The sequence below is a fragment of the Hippocampus zosterae genome, chromosome 15, assembly GCF_025434085.1.
Source record: "Hippocampus zosterae strain Florida chromosome 15, ASM2543408v3, whole genome shotgun sequence".
Classification (NCBI taxonomy): domain Eukaryota; kingdom Metazoa; phylum Chordata; class Actinopteri; order Syngnathiformes; family Syngnathidae; genus Hippocampus; species Hippocampus zosterae.
The window spans coordinates 17,222,792-17,237,275 of record NC_067465.1 but is presented as its reverse complement, the minus strand read 5'-3'; the positions used below and the strand labels follow the sequence as shown (position 1 = coordinate 17,237,275).

Below are 14,484 nucleotides of genomic sequence, written 5' to 3'. Positions count from 1 at the left end.
GTATGTCACCAGGAGGAAACGCTGGTGATGAGGCATGGCATGGAGTTCACCGCAAATGTCGACCTGGATATGAGTCCTTGTGCCGGCCGGCCACGCCACGGGTTGCAGAGGGGGGGAGGGGTGTGGACAGTCTTGCCACTTGTGAGGCACGCTGAACAATCCTTGACCATGGTCTCCACATCGTTGTCAATATCTGGCCACCAGACCAGGCCCCTGCAGCGTTGCTTGACCCTCACGATACCCAGATGACCCTTGTGAACCATGGTCAGGATGCGAGGCCTCAAGGTGACAGGAACTACAGTGCAGAGCCCCCTAGCCACACAGATATCGTTCCAACAAGAAAGCTCACCCTTCACCCGGTGAAAAGGTGCAAGTTCCTCCGAGATCTTTGCGGGCCAGCCCTCACGGATGAAGGTCCGGAGCTTGGTTAGTGTTGGGTCTACGGCGGACGCTGCCTGAAGGTCTTGCAGTGAGACGGCAGCTTGGAGGGGTGTGTGGAGATGGAGGATCACACCTTGTTCCAAGGTGTCATGGTCTGTGTCCGGTGCGGGACTGGGCGTGGCCCGGGAAAGCAAATCCGCCACCACGTTGTCCCTACCTGGTGTGAACTGGGTGGTGAAATTGTAAGGTTGTAACCTCTCAGTCCACCTATACAACCGCAGCGGCTTGTGCCCTGACCCGGTTGTAGCTAATAAGGCTGTGAGAGCCTTATGGTCGGTGCGGAGAGTAAAGTGTCGGCCATACAGGTACATGTGCCACCTCTCACAGGCCCAAACACAAGCCAGAGCCTCCCTCTCCCCAACAGAGTACTTCTGCTCAGCAGTAGTGAGTGACCTTGACGCAAAGGCTACCGTCCCGTGATGGAGCTGAGACAGCACAGCCCCTACCGCAGTGTTGGATGTGTCACAGGTCACGAACGTTGGGCTTTCCAAGTCAAAATGGGGGAGTACTGGTGGGGAGGTGAGCTGTGTCTTGAGCCGGCGAACGGCTGCTGAGCATACCGGCATCCACGACCACAAGGCGTCCTGCTTTAGGAGGGCACGCAGTGGCGCCGTCGTATCAGAGTAGTTGGGGAGGAAGCGCAAGTAAAAAGCCGTCATGCCTAGAAAGGTGGACAGTTTTGCGGGGCACGAGGGCTCTGGCAGGCGCAATACTGCATCGACGTTGGAGTGTAGTGGACTCAGACCATCAGCAGTCAGGCGAAATCCCACAAACTCAATAGCCGATGCCGAAAAGATGCACTTCTCCCCATTCAGGGTGAGGTTGTGGCTCGCCAGCACATCGAGCACCTTGGAGAGGCGGTCATCATGCAGGTCACATGTCGCACCATGTACTACAATGTCATCCAGGTAAACAACCACCCCCGGGATGCTTGCGAAGATGGTGGCCATGAGCTTTTGAAAACAGCTGGGGGCAGAGCTGAGGCCGAAGGGCATGCGGGTTTAGCGGAAAACTCCCATGTGGGTCACAAAGGCTGTAAGGTTACGACTGTCAGGGTGCAGGTGAACCTGTAGATGGCCTTGGCGCAGGTCCAGTTTTGTGAACACCGTGGACCCATAGAACTTGGCAGCCAACTCCTCCGCTGTGGGCAGTGGGTATTTGTCAGGAATCACTGCCTTGTTAGCCATTCTGAGGTCAACGCAGGGTCGCAGACCACCCGTCTTTTTCTTTGCTGCCACCAGGGTGAAGATCCAAGGGGACGCGTCAATCCGCTCAATTATGCCAGCATCGAGGAGTTTCTGTAGCTCGGCCGAGATGTCATCACGCAGGGCGAGGGGCAGTCGGCGAAGAGGCTGGATCACGGGGGGCACAGTAGGATCAATGAGTGGCTGATGGTTGAAGGCAGTGAGACAGCCCAAACCTGTAAAGAGCGATGGCCAACGGTGCTGCCAGGATGTAGTCACCGTCAGAATTGCGGCGCCTACGTTGTCCGTGATGGAAAATCCTAGTGCGCAAAACAAGTCGAAGCCCAAGAGGTTGGCGCCATGACGGGAGACTTGGAAGGTGAAAGCAGGGAGAGTTCTACAGCCATAGCGCACGGTGAAGGTGGCGGTGCCCATCATGCAAATTTTAACGTGGCCATAGCCAAACAAGTCTTCGGCGTTGGCCTTAATCGAGAGCCTTAATCGAGAGCCGTGGAAATAGGCGTCTAACTGTGGACATGTTCAACAGAGACCTGGAGGCTGCAGTGTCAAGTAGAAGTGGCAAGCTCACGCCGTCCAGTTGCACTGTGCACCACTTGAATGGCTTGGCCCCGGAGCCCATGGAGTGAATGGTGGTCAGGCCCGACCGGCCAGGTGAGCGGGATGAGGGGTTTGTCGGTGTGGGGGCAGAGCGGCACATCCTGGAGAAGTAGTTCATCTTCCCGCAGCGCTGGCATCTTTGTCCGGTGGCCTTGCAAGATGGCGCACGTGTGGGGTGTGAGGCCGAGCCACAGTTGGCACAAGGTCTGCGTGTGGCGGCCCCTTGACGTCCGGCCACATTTACCTCGGCACCGTCGTAGGTGGAGGCGGAGTCTGAGGGCTGAGCGGTCGGAGCGACAATCTGAGCCAGAGCAGGAGAGCGTGAAGCGGTGGGTGTGTCAGGATTCGCGAGCCGCGCTGCTAAGTGTGCTGCATTCTCGAGTTGGAACGCCATTTCCACAGCCTTCGACAGCGGGAGGTCGTCTGGCGACAGTAACAGTTTCTCCCTGAGCTTGGGATCAATCGTGTGCTCCGCTAATTGGTCCCGAATCATCTCCTCCTCCAAGCGGCCGAATTTGCAGAGGCCCGCTAAGCACCGCAAATCGGCAATGTAGTGGTGGAGCGGCTCGCCCGTGTGTTGCCGTCGTTGACGAAAGGTAATGCGCCGGACTATCACACTCTGCGGAGCAGCGAAATGTCCAGCCAATAAAGCGACACAATCTGCATAAGTCCGTGCGGGTCCGAGAGTACGGAAAATGCGCTGCCCCTCGACGCCCAAGCTGTGCACTAGCATAGCCGTTAGCCGTGCGTCGCTTGCCTCGTTTAGTCCGATCGCCGTCAGATATGTTGTAAAAGAGTCATACCAGCGGGACCACGGGACTGGTGGCTCACTGGGAAGCGCAAGGAACGAGGGGAGGGGAGCTGCGTTAAAGTCCATCTTCGTCGCCAAAATGTTGTGTCCGAAAAACGTGAGGACACGACTTTCTTTTTCAACGGTCTTTTATTCCACTGATGTCACAGGTCTCAGTTGTCACTCAACCCACCAATGCTTTGCGACACTGCCGTAACATCGTGTAGCAGTATGGTAAACGGCCATATACTACACCCCTCTTCCTCAACTGGCGGACCGCGATCCACGACCGGACCGCCGAGCTACTCTGTCCGGCCCGCCGACCTCCTCTGTCCGGGCGCTCGGCAAATATATAAAAAAGTAGTATAAAATACTACTAAAAACATTATACACACACAGAGTCGCGCTCCTGCGTCCTCTGCAATACATCTGTTCATGCACGCAAATAATACAACGGATAATTTTAACAAGCGATCGCGGTAATGCACAGATTATAGTCCAAAATAGAAAATGTATGACGTAAAAATCACTTTATAATTTATTATTTTATACAATTTGCCGAGCGACCGGACAGAGGAGGCCCGGACAGAGGAGGTCGGCGATCCAGTCGTGGATCGCGGTCCGCCAGTTAGGAAGAGGGTATTATGTATTGATGTAGTTAAGGATTCTATATTTATCATAACATTGTGACGTTTTATCGAAAAACAAACGACCGGTTAATTTCCTATGACATTAGTAATTTCAAATAATTTACAACGAGAATGATTTTATCTTGTCACTTTTCCAGGCCTCGTACCGGTTGTCCCCTCGGAGCACGTGTCAGGGGGTTCGTACTTTTCCGTGCTGTTTCGTCTCTTTCCGCTGTCCTCATGGCTGTTCCCACGCGTCGGCCTCCCTCCTCCCTTCTCTCGCCGTGCTGGAAAATGGCTGTGCAGGGGAGCAGCGAGTTTTCAACTGGAAGAGAAAAAACGGCGAAGTGAAAAAAAAGAATAGCTTTCCGCAAGTTCCGTGCACCATTGGAAGCTGCAGTGTTACTTTACCCAACATTGACCGACTCCTGCCATTTTATAGTTTCGAGCGACGTCACTAAAAGTGAGAAGACTCAAGAAATATCCACGGGTGAGTCCCCCCACCCCCCAACTTATTGCACATTTGCAGGGCAGCGAGGCAGCCACTGTAACTTACTGGAAAATGGTGGAAACCTTTAATTAACTTTTACCCCAATTTTGAATGTCCGTTTTAAGGCGAAAGCTTATCTTTTTAAATGTCACTTGACCAGTAAATGTTGCGAGCCGCCTCGCTTTACGAAGTGTAGCAAAGTTACGTAGTGTCTTTTTTATTTCGTAAAAGGTGCTTTCTCTGAGTCGTGTTTAGTTGCTTTTCGAATTGATTTAGTGGACAAACGACCAATTGTTGTCAGTTGTTTTTTTCCTTTGTTACCCCTTTTAAAAATAAAACTGGTTAAACCATTTTATTTGGACGGTCTACAAGTTAAATGAAAACCAATTTAGTGTTTGGAAACAACCCGTTCTTCTAAGTTTGCTGCACATTTATTTAATTTAAAAGTTAAATACACCTGAACGGCACTTCAGCGGTGATTCCTATGCACCAGACATGTTACCACCACACTTTGAAAATAACTGCATCAAGGCCGAATATTAAATAGGTCTGCAGCGCACAGAGGTGGCAAAAATATTACCACTCTCTAGTTAAGTAGAAGTACAGATACTCGTCTTAAAAAGAGACCAGTAAAGGTAAACTCACTGATTTAACTCCTACTTAAAGGAGAAGTTAAGTGAACAATGTTCTTTACAATTTTTTTTCTGTGCCCCCACTCGTCTAATCTCAGTCACTATGTTGATGATTATTGCATTTGTGCGATATGTGTTCGACACAACACTCCACTTGTTTTTATCCATCTCAGGGGGCAGACATTTAGTCTTCCATGGCCACTTGCTGTCGACTGAAAATGACATCACAGTGCCTAAGGGCTCAGGTAACGACCTGCTTTCTGGTTTTGGTCATGTCATCTTTGGAACCTGGGCCCTGATGCACTGTGGTATCATTTTCAAATGATGTCATGTTTTGGAATATTGGGCTGGAAATTATTATTAATATTTTTTATCCAAATTATTGGTAATCTATTATTATTATTATTGTTAGTTGCTGCCATAAAGTAAACCATAAATGTCAGCTAGCATAATGCTAAACTATAGTACAACAAACAGATGGGCAAGCAGAAATGAGCATAGGTGTGAAAATTATTATAAACATTCGAACAACCGCCTTGTTAACATGCATTGAGCAGCAATAAAGACATACATCCATCCAGCGTTCAATTCATTTTCAACAGCAGCTAATTCTTAACAGGGTCACAGGGAGTGCAGGATCCTATCTCAGCTGACTTTGGGGGTAAGGCAGACTACACCCTGAACCTACAGAGATGTACAAGCATTCATACCCACATTCGCACTTGCCCGGAGTGGGGACTTATCACAAACTCCCCACACACACCTAAGGTGAGTGGACCACGACACCTTCAGCGACTCAAATGCGACAATAGTCACAGACATATACTATATTCTGTCTGCTTTGTGGAAACAACTATTGCGGGAGCTTAGTAGGGGACTTCTCTGCTTCTTCTCCTTGGTTTCAATTTCACTCCATTTCATCACCTTCTTGAAATACTGGCCATTTCTTTCAGAAAACATGAAAATCTGAAAAAAAATACTTATTGTATTATATTTATTAATAGTTTGATTTCCAAGCTAAAGTGAAACTGCTCTACAACGAAATCATGTTTGCAGCAAGAAAATTTTCACAACAGGGGGTTTTTCACTGGAGCAAATTTGATCTCAGATGTAAACACACACACACACAAACACACACACACGTGTACTCTTTATTTTTATTCTATTTATCTAAGGACTTTTCTGTTGCTTGTCCCTCTCTCTGGAATGACCTCCCACTGAACATTCAGCAAGCCTCCTCGCTGCCCATCTTCAAAACGCTCCTCAAAACTCACTTGTATTCTTTGGCATTCGACTCAGCATGACTTAGTTTTGTTCTTGGTTTTACTTTTTGGTGCTTTCTACCGCCTTTCTTACCGAGTTGTCTTACTGTTTATTGTGCAAGTTAAATTGCTCCATGTACAGACAGCACTTTGTATGCAGCGGTGGCTGTTTGAAAGTGCTCTATAAATACTGTTGACTTTACGTGACTTGACTTAAGCATGTACCTGATTCTAGGACAGAATCGTGTGCAGAAGTTTAATTTTTTTTTAATATAGCGGGGATGCAATCGGAAACCACAATTTAGCTTTACCTGCAGTGGCTTACTTTTACAATTGCAAGGCAGGTAAGAATGCTAAAATGGTACTTCAAAAAGTTTATCACTGGAGCATTTTTTTAAACCTGGAAAAAGCCAGATGAATGCTTGAATTGCACAGTATCAATCTGGGGCTGCTCCAAAGCAGTCTGCTTGGAAAAGATGGGACCTTAGTGACAATACTTAGGGCAGATTGGGCATTGCGGCAACTTGTGCAAGCCTACAAAACTTGTTTTGACCAATGCCAGCAACAGATGACAATGTCGTCACGGCACGTGATTTGATTTGACCAACTGAATCCTGTTTTCTCGATGACTGGCACAGATGGAATCGTCACGTTGAGTGATCAGTGTCGTTTTTGCAACGTAAATATGTGGATAAGGACGTTCGTAAATAACACTTTGATTTTTTTAATCAAGCCGATTGTCAACCGAGAAAAGTTTTGGTCACAGCCGCAAACCCCGCTGCCAAACACACTGTTGCTTTGTTATTCGTCCACCCCCCCCCCCCCCAGCGATGCCGCTCCGAGAAAATCCGCGGGCACAGGGCAAGATGTATTTATGGTGTTTGGTGAACTCACAAATACGGCGAGAATTCAGCTTGCAGGCCAGGTTATAATTTTTTTCTGTTGAAAAGTCTTGATTATCGTCACGGCTAATTTTCTGTTTGTGCTTTGAATAGAAAGTGAGTAGAAGTGAACCTTGTGGTTCAGAACCATCTCACAATGCCACATTCCAATAGCTTGTAGCAAAGACTTACATTCAATGTCTTGGTGAATTTAAGATGCACTTCTTTAAAACTGTGCAATACGCAGGCCTCCATTTTAGAAGAAGTCCTCCTTGAAAGGTTGGCCTGTCTCGAGTCTCCATTGTGGCGCAGTAGATTTTCACTTGCATGTGCCCAAGGCCAGGATGCATGCGTGGTGCCTCAGTTGTTAGCTCCTCCAACAGAACAGCCCTAAAGTCTCAACACAAACTTTACAGCTTTAATTGTTTCCTTCCTTGTGATCGGTTCTGTTTTCCAGCCACCTGATATTGTGTCGATGCTTATTGGTTCATATGAGGTTATTTTAATATGGATTATGGTCAGATTTTCTTTTTCCACCCAATTTGAGGTGTGATGCTAAACCGCCTCAATGTTTGCATTTGCTGACATCCGGTTCCTCTGAAAGCAAAAGTGTCAAATTTGGCTTCACCTAATTACACGATGACGCAGTTAGATGTGATTTGTCGATGAAATCGTGACGCTTTTACTTTCGAGTTTGCTTGCAAAAAAAGACAGGTGAGAAAATCTAGTTCAGGAACATATCACCAGGGTATTAAAAGGGAACAGATTGGATTTTATTTCTTTTGTGGGGTGGGGGGTTATAATATACAATTCATTATTGTCCCTTATCAATCATGGGGTTATGTTCCAAAAAGAACCTGTGATAAGTGAAATCCGTGAAGTTGCCATCTTTATTATTATTTTTTTTACAAATATTACGTATACAATACAATGCTGTATTGAATGAAACCACAGATTAAACATTTTTTCAGGCATTAAAATAAATTTTGTGTGTGTGTGTGTGTATAAAAAATAACTATGTATACATACAGGTATATACAGTATATATATATATATATATATATATATATATATATATATATATATATATATATATATATATATATATATATATATATATATTAGAGCTGTCAAACGATTAAAAGACATTAGCTGAGCAACGCTGTCTTGGGTGGCGATCGAGGGGAGGTCGAGTTAGAGACAGTGAGATGGTGGAAAAAAAAGCCACCGGGTCCAAGAAGTATTTGCTATTGTTAGATTCAGACGAGCATGAACATTGCATTGCTAAAATGGCTACAAAACGGACCTTTGGATGTCAAGCAGCTAAGACAAGAAGAGCTCTGATGCTGGAAGAGAAGGTAAAAGTGATAAAAATGAAAGACGGAGCAAGCAAAATAAAAGACATTATCCAAGACACTGATGTAAGTGAAGGTGAATGCTGATCGTAAATTTCACAATTTCTTTCCCTTTTTTTCTTTCTACACTGGAATATGAAGTGTCAAATAAGTGTGTGCTCATACTTATGCACTATTGAAATAAAAATAAAGAGTACACATAGGATTGTGGGTGTGTGTACACATACGTTTGTGTGTGTGTGTGTGTGTGTTTACATCTGAGATCAAATTTGCTCCAGTGAAAAACCCCCTGTTGTGAAAAAGTTCTTGCTGCAAACATGATTTCGTTGTAGAAGCATTTCACTGTACTCTTCATCCCTAGTTCTAAACTGAAGATGGTATAATTTTATATATATATATATATATATATATATATATATATACATAATATGAATGTATTTACTTGACTCAAAAATATAACGTTAAAAGAATAAATGGGCATAAAAGTAATTCAAATGAAATAATATTTTTATCAAGTGAAACATAAAGGACATTTTTAAATGATATTGTATATGCTCTTAGGTTAAACGTCTCAGTTATTTTAATTTTCTGTGTAACGGTACCGAAATGCCAGTTTGTTGGCAATACGTTTGAGTATATAGATGGTGGAATCTTGGCCAGAATTTCTTTCAGTGACCACAAAATGCTTATTCAGCCTGTTGAACTCTTCTCTGCTTTCATCAAATATGTGACTAAAATATCAACTTCAAGTCCAATGCATGGTGAAGAGGTGTAGTTGTTTGGGTCAATTGTATGATGGCTGCCTAGAAACATTTTCTAATCTTAGAACGTTTCCTTGATTTGCCCAGCTTCTCTGGTGACTGAGTAGCACATGGTGCACGCAGTAGCCAATCACATCGTGGGAAGAGCTTTCCCCCGCTCTAGCAACAGTGAGTTACTTGCTGCCTATTCATTAATTATTTTCCTGTGGTCTCCTTCAGCCGTTTGGAGTCCTCTGACAGTAAAGTGCTCCGTTTTTTTTCCTGCCTGCTTTCCTTCTCTGACTCAATAGAAAGTTGTAATTTAAAAAAGATCTATATATATATATATAGAACAGTAGAGATGGATCTTTTGATGCCGAGCTGGCCAGCTGCTATGTTGCACAGTGGACTGCTTCTTCAACACTCTCGGAGCAGGACTCCTCTTTCACCTTGCATGACTCGCACCACTTGGTGCGCGCCGAAACTAAGTAGTGTAAAAAGGACTGGCGCACTATGGCGCCCGCGAAGCCAACATTTGCCTTCGACTTTTCTTCAACTTGTTTCCCGTTGGAGCCTTCAGACTGTAAACAAGCCAGATGGCAACTGGATCAACCATTGGACTTTTTTGCTGAGTGAGGATGGGGAGGGGGCGAGGGGGGTCAGTCAGAGGCAGGTCTGTGGGTTGTAGGGGTGGGGGGGGGTTCAGAGCCAGGTGGAGGGAGAAGGAAGGAGGATAGGGCTAGGGGTGGGGGGGTTATGGTGGTGTGAGGATTGCGGGCTGTGGTTGGGTATGCCACTGCCACGTGTCTTGCCTGGCACATCTTGCTTGTCGGCTGGGAAGGATGTTGAACGGAGAGTCTGGCTGAGCCTGTCCGGCTTCTCTCTCAGACAAATGTGGGTGAGTGTTGAATGCGGCTGCGTCCTCTCGACGCCATGACTTTTCGATCGCTCTTTTATTTTTCGTTTCCCAAATAGAGAATTTTAAAAAAAAGATGTTTGTCTACACGCTTTATAAGGAATTTATGTTGCCTTTCTAAATGTTGCGACGGGACCACAGTGTCCTCTGGTTCGAAAGCATCCCCTTGGTATTCAAAGCTAACCAGTACGATTCCATGTTGTTTTTTGCTCTCAACTACTTTTATTTTTGTGTCAGCAATGCATCACTTGCAATAGTGTGCAGTCATCTTGCATTATTTTTGGTTGCACTGACATATGGTTATTTGGTTTTGGGTGTTTTTAAATATTTATTTATTTATCTATTTATTTATGTTTTTTAGCATCACCCTAAATAGCTTGTAACTCTTGCCACAGAACAGAAAAACTTGCATCCACCTCTCGAGCTGTCCTGGCTTGTGTCTACCACCATCCCTGATAGCATAATCATCGTCCTTGGCTGGTCGACAGACCGCTGATGTTGTACTTAATCGGTAAATCCTAATCTCGTCCTCTCTTCCTCCATCGCCATCTCCAATGTCCGCATGTTTTTGAGCACATTTTCAAACACAGTACAAATATTCTTGAGGCTTAAATTTGGCCTTTTCACATGGTGATGACGTCAATATTTGGTAATGCTGTGAATTTTATTTTGCCGGTTTTATATTTTTAGGCATCGTAATATCTCCTTTTGCTGCATGCACTGTACTGAGTGAACGTAGTGTGCTTTTATTAATATGGTTTGTTGTTATATGGTGTTTTACGTGAGCGGCTTTGGCCTCATATGACTCTGAGTATCTGTTATCTTTTGAAAGAATGACGCCAAAATATTTTGGAAGTGGTCAGGTATTGTTGGGTTTTCCTTCCTACTCTGCTTCAATGAAAACTTTCTTTCTTGGAATCATTTGCATGCCAATGTAGATTGCACAGTCACAGTAACTGTTCCTTAGCAAACGGTGACACATCAGTTAAAGCCATGAGTGTGTGAATGTAGAGTGAAAGGAATGGAGGCTCCTGTCCAGCAACCAAGTCTGCTTTTGGTTGTGACGCAGCAGCATCATGCGATCTGTGTCCTTTCCGAAGACTCCACAAATGCATGGCGCTGCCACCGTTCGCCATTTTCTTACACGTTTGAGCTTCGTTGCGCCCAAATACTGTAGGTGCCGCTATATTTATGCCAGACTGTATTTGTTGACTCCTACGTTTTTGCATTTAATGTTAATTCATATACTGTATGTAAGCAATTTTTTTTTCTCTCTCATTCGGGGGGTTTTAATATACTGCAGGTTGGTCACAATCCCTGTCCAGAACATGTGGGAGCTTTAGAGAACCGAAGAGGATTAAAGAGCATCACACTCCGACGCTGGTACTCCAATTTAGTCCACTTCACTTGGATTGTAAGAAGCCGCTGCCACACGGCCCTCCACTGGCAAATTTTGACCCCGGCTGCCGCCAGCAGGTGTCGGACGCTTTAAGGAGCATGTTGCCGACGCTCTCCCTCTGCTCCATCGTGTGGCTCAACCGGGGTATCAAGCTGAGGAAAGTGCACCACTTCAACAACACCGGTCAGGTCTGAAACAAGCCTGCGGGGGTCGAGTGCTACCTTGCGGACGTACGAAAATGCTTCTCAGCTACGGGTGACTCAGTGGGTCCCCTCCACCACCACCAAGGCCCCACTGCGATAGCCCGCTTTTTTCGCTGCTTTCTCGGGGCAGGATTTGTGTCGAGCTGGACCCACTTATTGCAGGGGGACTTGGCCTGCACTATATAATCCTCCACTCGGTGGCCATTTTGAATCGTGCTTCCCTCGCAAAATGGCAGCGGAAGGTTTCCAGTACCGTGCCCTCTATGTGTTTACCAAGGACCAGGAAGAAGACTTGGACCTGCAGCCAGGGGACCTCCTGATTGTGAGCAAGGTCTCGCTGCTCTCCGTCGAGAACTACCACGAGGGCTGCGCGGAGAAGCCAGAGTGCCTCGGCTGGCTTCTCGGTTACAACGAGCGCTCTAAGCAGAGAGGTGACTTTCCTGGGACGTATGTCGAATATGTGGGGCCTGTCAAGATGGCGCTCCCATCGAGTCAACCCAGGTCTCAGCGACCTCTGCCTGCTGCTCCCGCACCAGAGTCATGTCAAGGTAAGGCCACGAATATTTTTTATTGAAAATAAAGCGCATGTTCCAATATCATGCCGGAATATTAGTTGAAGGGACAGACAGAAATATTTTCGTTTTTCAATCAGGAATAGTTTATGTTCACTGGAATTGAATTTTAAATAAAACATTTTCAAATATTAATTAGTATACTTTTAAGTATTTCCATACATTGCAACACCTTTTTCCATGGGATGGCCCGATGACCCTTTTTTTCTAACACAACATGATACACGAGATTGGGTGTCGGCAACATGTGGCTCTCAAGTTGCATGCGGCTCTTTAGCGCTATCTATTGGCTCCCTGGAGCTTTATAAAAAATGTTTGAAAATGGAAAAAAATGTGGGAGGGAAATTCTTTTTTTTGTTTTAAATATGTTTTTTGTAGAAGTAAAAACATGAAACAAACATTCTTAACGTTTCCCAGTGCTGTAAAAATGTGTAGAATAAATATTACATTTCAGCGTTTCTGTCGACCGAAGATTTGCGCCATAGCCTGCAACACACGTTTCTATTAGCAGTGTTGTGTCCAAGGACCAGCAACCCGATGCCAAGGCCTAGGCCAAGGACTTGACTCCGAGGCCAAGGCCAAGGCCATGGACTTGGAAAATTTTCCGGGTCGAGGCCAAGGCCAAGGACTTACCTCCGAGGCCAAGGCCAAGGACCAAGGACTGATTTTGAAACTGAGGCCTAACCGAGGACATGTATAAAACAATGCTATCATACCACTTGGCAGGTCTTCATGATTTGCAACACCCCTCCATCCTAACCCTTTGCACTCCCTAACGCTTGAATGAAGTGTTTTTATTCAAAGAGTAGAAAAGTCAGGGTACGTGTTATTTATACTGAGGAAAAAAAATCATATACACAAAAAATCATACATTTATGAATCAATGTTTTAGTGCAGTAGTTTCTTAATATGAAGTAAATCAACACTCAACAGGCATGACATGGCACGGAACACAAGTTGAGAAATGACTTTGCATAGAAGTCAATCACTGACTGCAGAAAAAGCGGTAATCTCTCAGTGATAATTTTACAGTTTACCGGCAGCGAGTCCCAGGGACTCGCTGATCAGAAAAGTATGAGTGCCATTATGGATTAAGAGAGTCCCAAATTTCGAATTCTGAAAGGGTCTACTTATTCAATTACATATGATAATAACACAAACAACAACATATACATACAATGATAAACAAATGCTGCAAAAATTTAAATAATTCAGGAGAAGGCCTGAGGATTTCGGAAATTCATGGTAACCGTTTTTCGGTTCCGTCGGATTACCCAATGGGAAACCACGATAACAAATGTTGGGTTCCGTAAACGTTCATCATGGGAACCCATTTTTCTATTTTGACTGATATTGATAATCAAGAATTCCGAAACTCAAAACTATAATGTTTCAAGGGTCAATGTTTGAAAACAATGCATTAACAATGAACATCAGCAGCTGTGTACTCCAGGTTTATTCCAAAAAAATAAATGGATCAAAAACTGGTGTACTCATGTGGCATCATCAGAGTATTTTTTCCAATCTCACACTGCAAAGATTAATTGACTGGTAATCATTAATACAGGTAAGTATTGATGTGGCTTGACATCCTCTTCCCAAAACGATGCATGTGTAATCTACGATCAATTTGACGAAAGAATTTAACACACGCCATCATTAGTTCTACCAACAGTTAACATTAGCATTACTACACCTTGTGACGAATGTTTTATTTATAAAGTTACCACGCTACAACCAGTAAATTATAGAATAACCTATACTGTTTCATAATATTTTTCACAGGGATTAGACTACAAATCAAATGACCAATTTGCCTCGTAATCGTGCCGCGCTTTGTATTTTGCTCTTGCGTTCTGTGCATACGTCACAGGTGAGTTTAGTGATACGCCCTTTAGACGATTCATACGAAAAATCAGACTAGCATTCCCATTTCTTAAATATTGTAATTAGTAGACCTTAGTGAGTTTTTTTCGCCGCCATCTCAAACTTTCATGCGTGCGATTCCTCAGTTTGTGGACTAAAATAACAACCCGCATGCGCACATAACGTCATCTGTTGTGTCACCCCCAACACTGAAAACAAAACAAAACAAAACTAAAGTAAATTAGAAGAAACACACTCACACACCACACCAGATCACAAACACACATAGAGGCGAGAGGAGGTCAATTCAAGTGCGGTGACTTTTATAATTAAACTATTTTTCTGTGCGTCGCGTGGGAAAATTATGCGTCTAGGACGCGGGACGCAGAGGTAACGAGATGGCTGAATCTCTAAACATTCTGTGAGTACTACTATTATTACCACTACCACTAATACTACATTAATTAATACCTTCAACTTCACAATAATAATAAATAATTAAATCA

At 44.7% G+C, this 14,484-nt stretch overlaps 1 protein-coding gene across 7 annotated transcripts in view; it reads left to right on the top strand.

Annotated features, from left to right (window-relative positions):
* The first annotated feature begins 3,934 nt into the window (after positions 1–3,934).
* The window catches only part of pik3r2 (phosphoinositide-3-kinase, regulatory subunit 2 (beta)), a 69,999-nt gene continuing 59,449 nt past the window's right edge, over positions 3,935–14,484 (top strand). For 2 of the 7 annotated variants that reach the window (XM_052088458.1, XM_052088452.1), the window contains exons 1-2: positions 3,935–4,152; positions 11,242–12,088. In XM_052088458.1, the coding sequence (XP_051944418.1) occupies positions 11,770–12,088 (319 nt within the window). In that variant the 5' untranslated portion in view covers positions 3,935–4,152; positions 11,242–11,769. Of the gene's footprint in view, positions 4,153–5,403; positions 5,553–9,765; positions 9,921–10,959; positions 11,112–11,241; positions 12,089–14,484 lie in introns of those variants that run through there. The other 5 variants (XM_052088454.1, XM_052088457.1, XM_052088453.1 and 2 more) reach the window with 5 other exon arrangements.